This window comes from Lutjanus erythropterus, chromosome 6 (assembly GCF_056507025.1).
Source record: "Lutjanus erythropterus isolate fLutEry1 chromosome 6, fLutEry1.hap2, whole genome shotgun sequence".
NCBI lineage: Eukaryota > Metazoa > Chordata > Actinopteri > Lutjaniformes > Lutjanidae > Lutjanus > Lutjanus erythropterus.
Genome location: NC_139322.1, coordinates 19,854,684 through 19,869,755, shown reverse-complemented (window position 1 = coordinate 19,869,755; position 15,072 = coordinate 19,854,684). Strand labels below are relative to the sequence as shown.

Sequence of the window (15,072 nt, the reverse complement as noted above, 5' to 3'; positions counted from 1 at the left end):
GATGTGTCGTGATATGATTTGATCTTAATGGTTCTTCAGGTTGTCCCCCTGCCTCTGATCTCCTCTGTTATCAAGCCTAATTGAAGGGAGGCTGCTGCCCTAGAAAAGCTGACATGTGTGGGCTCCAGCTCCAGCAGAACTGGGACCGAGGACAGGAATTTAGGACGGGTCATTTTCAGACAGTAAAAACTAAATTTACAAGCATTTCGGTATTTCCTTGGGCAACTCTTCTATGAATAGAAATCCCTGGACTTCAGCGCGGTTGAATTATGGCGAACAGTCAATAAAAAATCACGACTTTGTCTTCACATTGTAAATAAATTCGGGCTGCGTTGGAGAACGATGTAATGGGACTTTGTGGTTCTTATTTGGGGCTTCGAGACAAAGGGAAGTCTGTGCTCACCCGGATATGACCTCTGTGGATTGAATGATGGCAGTGTCAGCTCCACAGGTCAGAGAAAGGAATACAACATGGCAGAGAAACACGGATGTTTAGACTGTCTCACTTTTACTGGAGTGATATCAGATGGTTTGGAGTTGGAGTGTCTTTTTGTCCAAAATTAGATTAATCTTTGTGTCAGACTTCCTCCCAAGATCCAATTACTGAAAAGTCAGGAGAATAAAAAAAAATTTCGATTACAATAAAGGCTCGGTGATCTCTGTGAGGATATGTATCACACAATTTGTTTCTAATTTATAAGGGAAAAAATTAAATGTTTTTATTTTAAAAAATGCTTAATTCATCCTCAGCACGCCTCCATGTAAAATAGTTTGTTTTTTTTATTAACTTTTCAACCAATCTACTGTATATAATTGAAATGTTTTTTTTTTTTATGAGCATAAGGAACTACATATAAATTTCGCTAAACAACCGCGTTGCATAATGATAAATAAATGTTGTTCTGGAAGAAAAAAACTATTAACATTTTTTAGTACTTTTTATAATTCTAGTTTGGGAATTTATGACGATAATTTCTCGCTCTGGAAACAGTAAATATGAAAATACAATTACTCATACAATAAAATCTGAGGACGAAAAGAGAAGTACTGCACGCCCTTATGTCATATCAAGTACTACACTTCAGTATAATTTTGACATACTTGTACTTTAATTGACTATTACTGGTTAATGCTATTTTATACTCTCACTCTACTTCATTTCAAAAGTACAATGAAATTGTACTTTTACTACATTTATTTTTAGACAGTTATTAGTTACTTTTTACATTTTTAAAAAATGATATTTTCATATGATTGAATCCAGTTCTACCCAGTAGCACACAATCCATCTTAAACTGACTCCACAATGACAAACTACAACATTAAAATGCGATACAAATACTGAATATAATATTCTCTGCACACACTGTGAAAGGAGCCATTCTGCATACTGACTGGTTTTACTTTTGATACTGTAAGTACATTCTGCTGGTGATACTTTTGCACTTTTTCTTAAGAAACATTTTGAATTCAGGATTTTTATTTTATAAGAGTATTTTTAGGCTATTGTGTTTCTACTGTTACTCAAGTCAAACATACTGGCACACTTCATGCTTCTTCCACACTGCTTTAGGCTGCAGTGCGTGTGCGCATTGCCCCCTCAGTGTATACCCACACAGGAGCGTGTTACACAGTGCCCCCTATTGGAAGTGTATCATGAATCATCCTGCAAACCTGAAAAATTTATCCTGATTTTTGACGCTAAAAACAATAAAGCAAGGACAACACGTCATCCCACTGTGTGACATGTATGAAGGTGTGTTAAAGCTGCATCATAGTCAGTATGTAGAGCCCTGCTGCACCTTTCAGCTGAGCTACACTCACCCAAACAAGCCTTAATATCAAAATTAGCCATTTGCAATTCCACACATTGATTTAAAAAGAGCAGTATTTCTAGGCTGAACTGCTCTCTGAGATAAATGGGCAATTAAATGATGTGCACTACAGAGAAACAGAAAATTATCGAGCTTATAAGATCACATCGCCTCATCTGTCTCCAAACTGATCAATTCAGTAATATCTGCCACTGCAGAGAGGACAAGTTAGAAGAGGGTGTTAGGGTGAGAAAGCACAAATATTCCTCTATTGTGAAAGAAAGGTGCGTTTTTGCAAAAACATGCAACAATCATGCCTCCAGCTCACGTCCACAGTGTTTGACACAGACTTTGAGTTTGGATGATGCTATATAATCGCACAGAATCAAACGCGTCCCCTTGGCCCAGACATGACCCCAAAACAAGAGGAGCTCCCAGCACAAACACTAACCCTCATGTCAAGGTGAAACAGCGAGATGAAGCATTTTAATCAGCAGGTTTTGTATTTTATAGCTCGTTTTATGGAGCAGTATTTTAAACTGTATGAGACAACATTTTAGCTTCACACAGACCAAAAGTGACATTTTATTTTCAGCACATTTCAGTTACACATTCACTCACCACTGAACCAAACTATAAGACTTTTACTAATAATTAAACAAGAATTTACTTCAAAAAAATTTCACACAGGTAGGTTACAAGAGAGAGTCAGGATGTGAATGTTTAAAGAGGGAGAAGAGAGGGTGAAGAAGAGGGTGGGGTTGGTGGTGGACCTGGACGCCAGATGATTTTTGATTCCATTTTTCCTGCACAGTCACCTCCTCTTTCACATATTTTTCGACTCTCTTACTGACAGGACTAACATGCAAAACAAACTGTTGAATCAAACACACCGCCACTGTGTCTCAGATCCGCTGAGCTGCGTTGAAACGACCCGTTTTTCATTTTATTTCTTAAAAATCAAAATCTGTCACAACTATTAAGATGACGCTGCGAAAAACTAATCCTCATGATCATCTAGTAACCATGACTATAAGACTGTTTCTGTCGGACAAAATATGCAACACCAAATGTCATTTAAAATATCTCAAAATTAACATTTTATCAATTATTTTAAAAACTGCATTTGTTCTATAATTATAAAACTGCACATTCACTACCAATTAATGCCGCTGATTCTGAAGCTAATCATTTTAACAACCATGCAGTTAAAGTCACACTAATATAAAACACAAACTATATTTTCTCCACGGTGAAATAACGCACAGTCGCAGGCCTGTGTAGGCAAAGTTAAAAAGCAAACTTACTGCAGCAGCAGCAGCTCCGCACCATGCAGCCGACTACACACACAGTCCGAAGAAAGGTACTGCATCCTCACTGCCACAAAGCCCTTTCTTCCTCAGATAAGGGGAAGCCAGCAGCTGCGATTCCGGACAGTTAAGATTATATATGATGTGTATATATCGAAGGTTTGTCAGCTCTTCCAGGCCATAAAACCCACTTAAATGACACCACGTGTTCCCTATGCACCATTCACAGGCCCTGCTTGGGGCAATTGGCATATGTAACCTTGTAAACTTTAAAATACCCTAAAAGAAAGACATACAAAAAGGGATTCAATACATTGTCCACGTTATAAGTTAAGGCCTAACTGAGCGCAGAGAAAGTGGACGCTGCGCTGACCGGTTCTCATAAGCGTCAAGGAAGTTGAATAGGAAGCTGTTAGGTTGAGAGGTGAGTTGATTTTTATTTTCTTTAAGTAGTGATTGAGAAAAATTACCTTATGATAACCTTGGGCTATGCTGCGTCATTCTACTACTACTACAAAAGCCGCTACAGACTCTCAGCAACTGGTTTGATTTTATGTCCTCCGTGTTTGTTTTAACTGCTGTGTAATGATGGTAGGATTAAAGAGCAGGGCGATATCATAAAGTTGCCATATGGGCTCAGACAGTGATGGCGCGTCAGACTGCGGCCACAGGAAACCAAAGTTTTGCATCCATGTCGTGTTGTGGGCGACTGTTATCACAGGCTAGAGTGTCCCTTCCTTCCCTGACAAAACAGGAAACGGGAGTGTGCCTGCGTGTGGTGGAAAAGGGGCAATAAAGTTTTATGAGGGCCTTAAACTTCAGAGCGCGTTTGTCAGTCAATGAAATTGTGGGGACTCCGAGCCAGGCTAAAAACGGAAACAAAACAAAAGAAAAGGAGAAAATATAGCCTTTTTCTTAAAATACAATTTCTGCAGCTGTAAAAATTCAGTGGACAAGAGTCCAATAATAAGACCTGCTATCAGAGAAATAACAAAAATGTGCATACTGACAATAATTTCCTTCCTTTTAATGATGAGACTTTATTGGTTACAATCAACAACTCAGCCATCTATCAGTTATTCTAGACCTTGTGCACCTTCAGTTTACAAAAGGGCAAGAGAAATGGCTTCATTGCACATCACAATATTATCACATACAGTCGCTGAATTATACATAATGATTTAGATTCACAAGGATAAGACAGACAACATGAATGATCCACTAACAAAGATTTTAGCTCACTTAACACATCACACATTCGACCAGTCCTAACTTGTTTGCACTGCAACATATTAGAGAGTAAAATTTAAAAAAAGAAAATGCTGAAAGAGGTGGGAAAACTATTTAACAAAACAGCCTAAAACAGAAATATTTTGTCTTTATTTGATTCTTTGACCTTAACGTTTTTTTTATCACATGATGATGATAAAGAGTTGTAAATGATGCGGGCTGTCAGACAGCCCCCCTCTACTTTTATCCTAATTAAAAACATGGATTATTAGTAGCATTGTGCAGCCTGCAGAGCAGAAAGCCTTGCAGCGTGAAGGACCCCAGCTCCCCTCAACCTCGTGTCCCCTCCGTGCAGCAAAGTGAGGTTATCATCGCATGGGCAGCAAATTAATTTAGAAATGTAAACCGATTGATCAAAGTGAGTGATATTCAATACATTAGGTCCCAAACTGCAGCAAGTGACACATAATTGGTGATGAAGCACACAGAGCGGTGTCATGATGTCATTGCTCCTAGCAGTTCATCCGGAGGTCACTCCAGCAGCAGCAGCAGCAGCACTGTGCAGTCTGCAGTGTGCATGGGGCTGAAAACGTGCTGGTGCATTTCTCTCTCTTTTTTTTTTGTTACTCCTTCACTTTGATCTTTGAGTCCTTCTTCCACTTCATTCGTCGGTTCTGGAACCAGATTTTGATCTGCCTCTCGTTTAGACACAGGCTGTGGGCGATCTCTACGCGCCTGCGGCGGCTCAGGTAGCGGTTGAAGTGAAACTCTTTCTCCAGCTCCAGTGTCTGGTAGCGGGTGTAACTCGTCCTGGACCGCTTACCCTCCGATTCTGAAGTGGTATTAAAATCAGTTAGCTTTCAGCAGCATTATACTGGTGTATAAATATAATAATAATAGGCTAATAATATTATTACACTAAAAGAAAGATTAGTTATCCATAAAAATAAGCATCACAAGCAAAAATCTAATTTATACCCCCTTCCACCCTCATTTAAAAGATCAAATATCTTTATATAACCTAATTTAATCTGATATTACTTACTGTGGATAATAAAAATTTATGTCAGGCTGATAAGGATGGTTAACTAGCTCCAATAAATATGCTCAGATTAAATGAGGGGAGCCCTCTGAATCCTTTCACATTAAAACATAAAAAATATTACTTAAGGACTCTTATTGTAATATGTAAAATGAGATAAGTAATAATGTGTTGGCCTCCCTGTAAATAAACACTGGCCTGGGCCTATAATACCGCTGCACACGGGTGTATAATAATATCATGGTAGGAAAACAGATGTGTAAAATCTAAAGATTAGAAAGTGGAAACTGATGTTTTCCAGATCTATTTTCCTATTTATAGACGTGCTCATGCACAGACGTGCTGCTAAGTAAAGCAACAGGCCTTTTTGCTATTGCCCTGGAATATTTTTTACATCCCTGCTGAGTGCTCCTGAATGTTTGCATAACACAAAACAGTAGTGGCGTCTTTTTTGCAGCAAATGTGCTCACTGTCCATCTGCAGCCTAAAAAGTCAGCCAGTGAGTGGGCTGAAGGAATGGAGAGGGAGCACGCCTATTCAAATCTTTTAGAGGTGAAAAGTTCATGATTGGGTCAGGGCATTGGTGTTTCCCAGAGTTCAATTTAAGGCTAAAGCTTCTCCCACACATAGACACAGTCTGATAATGTAAAACATGGAGCTTGGCTTAGAGTGTAAACGAAGCAAAAGCAAAACACCAATACTTGGAGGTGGATTTGTAAATATTATTTCATAGTTTTATCACAGTTTTGTTCTCTTATCCAATTATACCACCATAAATCACCCCACAGATCACCTCTTCACCGTAACAGAGCAGGTTTACGAGCAATGGATGCCTTTGTCATAAAATTTATGACCGCGAGTTTTTATTATTTCCTGCGTTTGGCCTATAAAACTCAAGAGGGAAACTGGAACGGGCGAAAAGAAGTGTTGCAGCGTAAAGAGTGAATAAGGGAAAGCATGTTAGTCGCACTTTTAGAGAAAATAGGCAAACTTTACCGTGGCTCATGTGCAGTTTTGTCATCCATGGATAAATCTGTGGCCGCTGCTCACTGTCCTGCCGCTGGTTGACTTTTGTGTTGTGTTTCACGGTTTGCGTGCTCTCCGCGTTTCTCTCGCCCTCCTGGCTCTTGTTGCCGCCGGATTTCGCGCTCCTCTCCGGGTCTCTGTCCGCCCCAAGTCCCAGCAGCGTGCTGGCGCCGTAGCTGAGCCCGCTCGCGTCCACGGACGAGCTACTGGAGACCATGGTTATCTGTGGTCCTGACGGCAGAGGAGTATCCGCGCTGCCACGCAGGCTAGTTTTCATCTCCTCCCGTTCAACAGAGGTCGTGGGGACGGGACAAGTGAATATCCCGTTCACATTAACACCCTCATAGCGGCTGGACCTGCGCCCAGACACATCGAAACTAAACATAGTGTTAGGAGAAGTTGTCTCGCTTGTTTGCCTGAGATTGGAGCAGTCAACATAAGAGCTCATTTTCAACTAGCACCGACACTTTCTTTTTTTAGGGCTGCGGGATGTTATGTTGCGGTTATTTCCTTGTTTTTGTTGGTCATTTCGTTTCTTTGTTGCCGCTTTAGGAAAATTCAGAGCTGTCTGCCCTAAAAAAATAATCCAGGATTTATAGGTGGAGTAGGCTTTGGTATCTTTTTTTTTAATTCTTGATCCGACGTGCGCTGCCCAAATATGGGGTATTTGTATGGGATCACGTGCACATGTTGGCCAGTCATAAATTGGCTTTGATACTCAATGGGGATATTGATGAATAGGAGAAACGTGTCCGGTAAACTTTGAGCTGTTGGTTGTTGAGGACCAGGCAGGGATCTTTAGCGCAAAAAGGGCAGGACAGTAAGACAAGAGCGTCATCTGGTGTCTGGTATGGGGCAGGACGGTCAGGAGCGGCCAGAGCTCTCTGCCCCTGACGCACGGCGTGTCCACCAACAGTACCACAGAATCATAATCATAATAATAATAACAATAATGATGATAAAGATAATAAAAATAATGATAATTATAGTAATTATGGTGCGGAATTGGAGTGCCCACTTGGCTAAAATATATTTACGCACATGGACCTCAAACTTGACGCTGAAAGTTGTGTTACAGTAACATATCTACGGGAATGTTATAGTGTTTAACTGAATATTGGACAATAGCTCATTCCCGTGCTCCTATCATGCTAACCAGAAAGTTGAATATTTAATATTCCAGGGGCCGAAATTTGCGTAAAAATTCACTTAATCAGCTTATTTGTTCAATACTTACAGCAGAGTTGCTGACCATACAGGTTATGTTCAAATCAACATGGAATAAACAGTCTCCTGAGTTTGGTGCGTATTTTATTAAACTTTTCTTTCTAGTGCATATTTTATTAAACCTTTCTTTTGGTGCGTATTTTATTAAACCTTTCTTTTGGTGCGTATTTTATGAAACCTTTCTTATTGGTGCGTATTTTATGAACTCTTTCTTTATGCAGTCTTCTGACTCACATCAGAAAGTTACTGCGTCCAAAAAACACATGTAAGACGAGGGTGAAAGTTTTACAAATATTTTATTCCATGATACACAATTATGACAAAACATGAATTCCCAAACAAAAGTGAAGAATTACTAGTGTACAAATCTATCTCACAGGGAAAGCCTATTGTGTCAAATGATAAAAAAGAGGGGGGCTAAGCGCAATTTTTATGTTATGCAACGTCTATCAAAGCGGCTAAATGCACAGAAGTCCTCACAGGATTGACATAAGATACTTTGATTATATACAGGCATTTCAGTTGTGTGTGTGAATTTATATCCGTGCAACTTTTTATGTTTCTGCAGGACACTTTTTCTGCGGACGATTCAAGTAGCAGATATGATGTGTCCGCCCGGTCCTTTTCTTTCCCTTTCCTTCCGTGGAATGTGCATGTACAATATTGAGTTAAAGTCTGACCAAGACTGTATTTTGTGAGGTGATCAAAGAGTTCACAGTGATGGATAGATGGGGTGTGAGGGGGATAAATACATAGATTTTTACTGGCATGGGAAATAACATAGAAATTAATACTTTTTTATTTTCACAATACAAATGTGACATTGCAATAAAATAAAAAATAAAAAAAAATCAGCGGTCCAAATGTCACAGGGGGCCAGACTGTGGCTGAAATAATTTGGATTTCTAAGGCTTAACACTCCTGTGGTCAACATGGGATATAAGTGGGAGAGCTGCGGGGTAGCCATCATGCAGTGAAGTCGCTCTCAAGTCCATTTTTTAGGTAGTTATGTTGGGTTTTAATGGTCATCTCCTTTCCTTCTTTTTTATTTTAACTATTCTTTCTTTTTGTCCTCATCCTTCTCTTCTTGCATTGCGCCACTGCGCTCCTCCTGCTCCTCCTGAGAGGCTCCTGTCTGTTCACTTCCAGTCACCGTGGAGGTCAGGTTGCTCTCTTTCTTCCACTTCATGCGTCGGTTCTGAAACCAGATTTTGATCTGCCGCTCTGTTAAACAAAGCGCGTTGGCGATTTCGATGCGTCTGCGCCTGGTCAGGTAGCGGTTGAAGTGAAACTCTTTCTCCAGCTCAAGTGTTTGGTAGCGAGAGTATATTTGACGTCCTCTGCGTCTGTCTGTCCCGTAGCCCACTCCTGCTGGGATACAAAGTGAAGTCACTAATTTAATTACTTGCAAAGCAAAGTCACATTTGATAGAAAATTAAAAAGCATGCTCCTGTCTGTGCTTTAATAAGACTTTGAGGCAGTTGAGCACAAGTTTTAAATCATAATCTAAATCCGTGAAGAAAAATAAACATTTTAACAGTAAGACAAACCCCATCTCAAAGGACATCTTTACTTCAGTAATCTAAAATAATGAAAGCATCATAATATACTCTCTGTCTCCTCACGCTGCTGATTATAGCCACTATATCTGTCTGAAAATGAAAGCTGTTTGTTTGCACATGCAAAGGCCCATCTACAGGTCGAGGGGATACAGTAATGTTTTATGGGGCCATAAAAAGTAACTTACTCTCTTGGTAAGACATATCGTAAAACTGGCCCATTTCCTTAATTTATTTGTCGTAGTAAAACTCACCGCTGTGTGAGTTCATTCGCTGCATCCACGGGTAGATCGGGATGTTGCTTTTCTGCTCCTGCGCTCCTGCTCTTCCTTGATCCAAACTGTACTCTTGAGCAATGTGGCTTTGTGTATTGAGTCCCATGTTTGTTTGTCTGCAGCTGGGCAGCACGTCCTTGTCCTGAAGAAACACGTTTGATCCATACTCATACTGTGCCCTGCCAGAGCCAAACACCACGTTATCTTGAGGAGAGTAGAAGGGTGCATATATCCGATTCTGGGTCACAGCGGCACCGTACGACGAAAAATGTCTGACTGTGTCATAGGTGGTGGAGTTCAGGGGGACGTTGGGCAAAACATCTTGACCACCGGATAAATGGCAGGAGAGCGACGGGTTTGCGAAATAAGAATTCATACCTTGCTTGTAACCCTCTCTCCAACTCTCCCCACTTCTTTATCGGTCTCTTTTCAATCTTCCTTCTCAGTAAATCTCCTTCCCCGTCTGTGTCAACCAACCACACCTTTCTTCCAAGGTCTTCTTTTTTTTCCTCGACTTTCTGCCTCTCCTAACTGGACGTGGGGCTACTTTGAGGATTCAATATTATTAATTTCCAATCTCCGGTTAAGACGCACAAACCCGAGTGTTATAGCCGAGGCTTGGCTCGGTGAGAGACAATATGACAATGTCAGCTGACCATTCTCCACCAATTGAGAGGCAGGAGTTGAAGAGAAACTGTAGCTTTTAGCTCAGAGCTTGAACATTAGTGCTAAATGCCGATAAACACAACGTAGAGTTGGAGTGGCACACTATAGAGACGCTTTTTGACTTGAAGTTTAAGAGAATGTGGTGTTTAAAGGCGAAAGAGTGGTGCAAAATGTGGACAATGTCATTCAGTACAGTGAGCACATTGAGAGGAAGCCGGAAAATCTGCATAATAATACACATGAAGACAACTCTAAAGGTGTTTTAAAGGGTGTAATTCAGGAAATTAGCTTTTAATTTAATTTACTGAGATATAAATCAAACCAGTCCCTGAGAGAATGAGTTCTTGTGTTTTGTGTGAGTGAGTGTGTGCGTGTGTGTGCTGTTATATGTGTGTGCGTAGCTCTATGTGTGTGTTTCCAAAACTCTCTGTTTTAATTTCACAACACCACTGCAGAGGTGTAGGCTACAATTATCTACATGCTCTCATTATCCCACAGGACTCGCCGCCTTTGTAATATGAGGACTAAAAATGAATATTTGCATTTATTGTTTATCCCGACGAGTTTCCAACATACTGTTAATGTTTCCATTGAGTATAAATTATCTAGCGTGTGAGCAATTTCCATGCTTTTTTGCAGTGAACTGGGGGAGGGTTGTTGGTGGTAAGAATGCGTTTATGGTCTCTCTTCTGTTGAGGGCAATAAAACAAGTGACGTTCCCCAGCTCACCAACAACTATCTCTGCAGCAAAGCAGAGCTGCAACGCGAGCAGCAACCTCCCAGGCTTAGAATCTAAAGCACTGCACAGCATGTGGAGGCAGTAAGCAGAGGAAAATAAGCGTCTATAAGTCGAGCCGACTATTAAAGAGCTGCGTCCTTAAGAGGATAATTTCTGCTACTCTGAAAAATCCAGTTGTGCGACTGTCCAGCTCAGACAAAACCCTCCACAACAGGCCAACAGTGCCCGGTGTTCACTCTGAGCTGAGAGCTCAGTCAGGTACAGTCTCTTTAACTCGTAGCAATAAAAGAGCATGCTTTCAAAATTTACGCACAAAAGTCAAGGGTGCATTACAGTAAAATGTGTTAAAATGCTTATGCAGATGTTCCAGTTTTTTTTCTCCCTGATCTGATCATACTTCGACATTCCTCTGACACACACACTCACACACACACACACACACACACACACACACACATAGAGGAAAGAGGAACCGATAATTATCTCAACAGCAAATGATGGGTTTGGAAATTACTTTCGAGGTGTTCTGCAAAAATCTAGCAAAACTTAAGCGCCTGCATGGGCGACGTGTGCCGTCTCTTAATGCGTAAAATTCAAAATTATGATATAAAAAAAACAGAGTAGTTTCACACACACTCAGTTTTCCGTTATCCAGATAATTAAATAGTTTTCTCTGTTGTTGTCTACAGTTGATGAGAGCGCATTTTTCCACACCACCAGCATTTCATTTTGAAAAAACAAGCCGTATTAAACATAATAAAAAGCAAAATTCACACACATTCATTTGAAACAGTATAGCTCACATTATCTTGGCTTTTTGTAACAGGCAATAATAGATACCAATAAAACAATCAATGGAGTTATTGAAAATGTCTGTTCAAACGCAGTCGCTCTGCTCTGACTGCAGCAGCAGCAGCAGCCTATTGGTCCAGCTCATTGATTTCTTCAATAGGGTGAATACTTGCAGACTAAACGTGCAACACTGTTTGGTCTGTTGTTTGGGATCCTGAATGGCCCATAAAAGAGACAAGAACAAAGAGAAGGAAGTAGCTGGTGCAATAAAAGTTCCCCTTCACCTTATTCGTGGCCATATGTGACATCCGCGACGCGCAAATTTGAGGCAAATAAAGCGCAAAAGTTGGAGCCTGTGATGTCCCACAACTGCTGTCTTAGGATTAGTTTTTCTTCTTTACTTTGATATGAAGTAACGAATCAGTTCTTAATGACGATCATTGTTATTTACCCTATTATTCTTGTTTTTTTTTTATTGTTTTTATCCTGTTATCTTTGTTTTTACCCTTTCATCTTGTTTTGTGTTGCTGGTGGTGTCTGAGAATTATCAAAGATAATTTCGTTGTACGTCTACAATGACAAATAAAGTGTCTTATGTCTTATTATGGGATAGAACAAACACATGTATAGCAGTATAAAACTAGCAGGAGCCACATTTTATATAAATTTCAACTTACACAGGGAACAGAGTTAGAGTTAGATTAATCATACGTTACATAGAAAATTACAGAAAACATTAAATCTATTCACCGCTTTAACTGCAGTATGAAAATTGAAATTAGTCAAATATTAGAAGCCTAAAATGTGAAAAATTTGTTTTTAGGTGATACTTCCTTAATTTATCTTGCTCATGGTGTCAGAAACAGCATGTGTACACGATTTGTGGACGCATTTGTTTCATTATGACAATTTCTGTTGTCGTCGCGAAGAAATTGTTAAAATTTAAGCACTCTAAAAAGATTTTCAAATTATTTGGAAGTTTTAAAAGGTTTGATTTAACTCACATTATATTTCAACTAATATTATTTCTAAATTATTTTGTCTTTCAAAACTCGGATTTCCCTTCCGTGTTATTCGCAGCACCCCCCTCTTCCCCAAAAAACACGCTGGTCCATAAAGTTTAGGCTGTAAATAAAGGCTGAACACTAAAGCCAATGTGTGGACTGGAGAGGCAGGAATGCAGCAGCAGAGGTTGAGCCAGTGTGCAGAATTAGAAAGGTCATTCTTTCCCTCGTGTTTTAGTGTTTTATTGCGGCCCGTGAGGCAAATCACATGCGCGGCTTTTGATGCAGGGAGGAAAGGAGCCGTTTGGTGCACGTTTTCACGATCTTTGAGAGGAAATTATGAACAGCGAGGAACGAAAGAACCAGGAAAGGTGTAAAACGAAAATAATAAGTTATTAACAATAGCTGGTTACAAAGTATTAACCATGGATATTCATAATTCGAATTATAATTAATTAATGGATTGTATGGGCTCTTAGTTTTTTAGTTATCTACGGTGAATGCGCAATGGACACTAAGCCATGCGTGATAATTATTATTATCATTATTATTAGCTATTATTATTGCAATTTTTCCTATATTTGTCGGTATTGTAAGACGAGTTACCTTCACGCTGGATCGCTTTTGAATTTACACTTTAATTGGTTCCTTTGCTGAAGGCCTAACTTTAACAGCAACACAACAGGGCCCATGTCTCCACGAACCTTCTCTTCTGCATGCCTATAGATGTGGATCAATATGATCCAACATCACGACATAACTCAGTATTAGTTGTATGGGACCTGTAAAATTTCTACATTATCAGCCATGATTAAAAACACAGCAGCGAGGGAGGAAAAGTCTGCTCAGGCTGCTGCTCTGATGCTTTTTCCCTCTCCCCCGCTTTCTAACCTTACTAATAAGGAGTAATTCACATACTAACAATGTAAAGCCCTCTATAAGCACTTTACCATCGCTGGCTGGCCCAATTAATGTCCGGAAGTGTTCGACTTTATGCTCGTTAAGCACTCAGGAAGCTGTTGCCCAATGAGCGCATGTTGATCCACACATCATAAATTATGACCATTAGTAGGCAAAATTTTTTGCCCTGTCGGGATTTGTAAGTGAGGTTCTAAATGTGGTGATGCGGACAGATTCATGACTTCATGGAGTTTTATGCGAGCCTATCTCTGCTTTTAAAAACACTGCAGGGCAAAACAATAGACTGTGGTTTTCCCCTCTTATTTTAAACCAAGATTTACCTAACAACCCAAATGGCATGGATTAAACGCACTCTCCCTCTCTCCTTCTCTTTCTCTGCAGGCGGAGCACTGGGCAGCAGCGGACTGCACGATCCATTTCAACAGCAATGTTTCATAAGGGAAAAGCAAACAACGTGTGTAACAGTAGGTTATTATAAGACTTTAAAGGCTTCCCCACAACGAGGCTCTGCCAATAATTGTGTTTTAGCTACAAGATTGAAACTCAGGGCTGTTGTTGAGCCTCAGCAGGAGACAGAAACAAAAAAAAACATTATTAAATAAATAAAATATGTTGTCTCTGCACAGACAATAATAAAACACAGAGGGAGCATTTCACATTTCACCAGGCTGAGCTTTGATAAAACAACTACACACACACACACACACACACACACACACACACACACACAGGTATTAAGATGCCTTTGGATACTTCTGCTGTGGGTAAACTACTTTGTTTTGGGGTGCAAATGCCAATTTAGTCTCCTTTCTATTTATTTTTCCACGTTTTTTTTTTATTAGCTCCAACAATTTGTTGATTAATCAAGAAGTTGTCAACTATTAAGTTAACTGCCAAGCGCTTTGATAATTTATTCATAGTTTGCAGTCATTTATAAGAAAAAAGTTAAAATGATCTTATCTCACCTTTTTAAATGTGAATATTTTCAATTTTTTTTTACTCCTTTATGAAAGTAAACTGAGTATCTTTGGGGTGTGGAAAAAACAGAGATTAACTTGGGCTTTGACAACATTTTTCACTATTTTCAAAAATATGATATACAGAATAATAATTGATTAATTGCTTATGTCATTTTAAAAAATGTCTAAATGATCTGATTCCAACTTCTTAAATTGAATATTTATACATTTTTTATTCCTCTGTGACAGCAAATTCAATATCTTTGGCTTGTGAACAAAACAAGATATTTGAGGATGTAATCTTGGGTTTTAGTAAACAGTGATCAAAATTTTTCACTACTCTCTGACATATTTTGGGCCAACAACTAAATTATTAATTTGGAAAATAACTGACAGATTATTTAGTTGCAAATCTAGGTTATACACACACACACGTGGATGACTAATGGTACCTGTACAAAGATGAGTTTCATCCTGAGAATATTTTCAAATTAATCTTGATTTTCCC

General features: G+C 39.5%; 2 protein-coding genes across 3 annotated transcripts; both read right to left on the bottom strand.

The window, feature by feature from the left end:
* Positions 1-4,135: 4,135 nt before the first annotated feature.
* On the bottom strand, positions 4,136-7,364 carry hoxc5a (homeobox C5a). Its single transcript, XM_084721066.1, has 2 exons — positions 6,393-7,364; positions 4,136-5,186 (listed from the first exon to the last, which is right to left on the bottom strand). Exons 1-2 carry the CDS (start codon positions 6,868-6,870, stop codon positions 4,978-4,980), a joined length of 687 nt encoding a protein of 228 aa, XP_084577192.1. The 5' UTR covers positions 6,871-7,364; the 3' UTR covers positions 4,136-4,977.
* Positions 7,365-7,926: 562 nt separating this feature from the next.
* Positions 7,927-11,480, bottom strand: hoxc6a (homeobox C6a). 2 transcript variants are annotated; one of them, XM_084721064.1, is made up of 2 exons: positions 9,463-11,480; positions 7,927-9,020 (listed from the first exon to the last, which is right to left on the bottom strand). In XM_084721064.1, exons 1-2 carry the CDS (start codon positions 9,857-9,859, stop codon positions 8,704-8,706), a joined length of 714 nt encoding a protein of 237 aa, XP_084577190.1. In that variant the 5' UTR covers positions 9,860-11,480; the 3' UTR covers positions 7,927-8,703. The 2 variants fall into 2 exon arrangements, with proteins under 2 accessions (XP_084577190.1, XP_084577191.1); XM_084721065.1 differs by having other exon boundaries at positions 7,927-9,017.
* Positions 11,481-15,072: the final 3,592 nt, after the last annotated feature.

Bases quoted from the DNA above. Each gene is read 5' to 3' on its own strand.
- hoxc5a (XM_084721066.1), bottom strand. From the start codon at position 6,870: ATGAGCTCTTATGTTGACTGCTCCAATCTCAGGCAAACAAGCGAGACA. The intron at 5,187-6,392 runs GTAAAGTTTGCC...ATACCACTTCAG, and splicing joins AAAACTGCACATGAGCCACG to AATCGGAGGGTAAGCGGTCC.
- hoxc6a (XM_084721064.1), bottom strand. From the start codon at position 9,859: ATGAATTCTTATTTCGCAAACCCGTCGCTCTCCTGCCATTTATCCGGT. The intron at 9,021-9,462 runs GTGAGTTTTACT...TTTGTATCCCAG, and splicing joins GCGAATGAACTCACACAGCG to CAGGAGTGGGCTACGGGACA.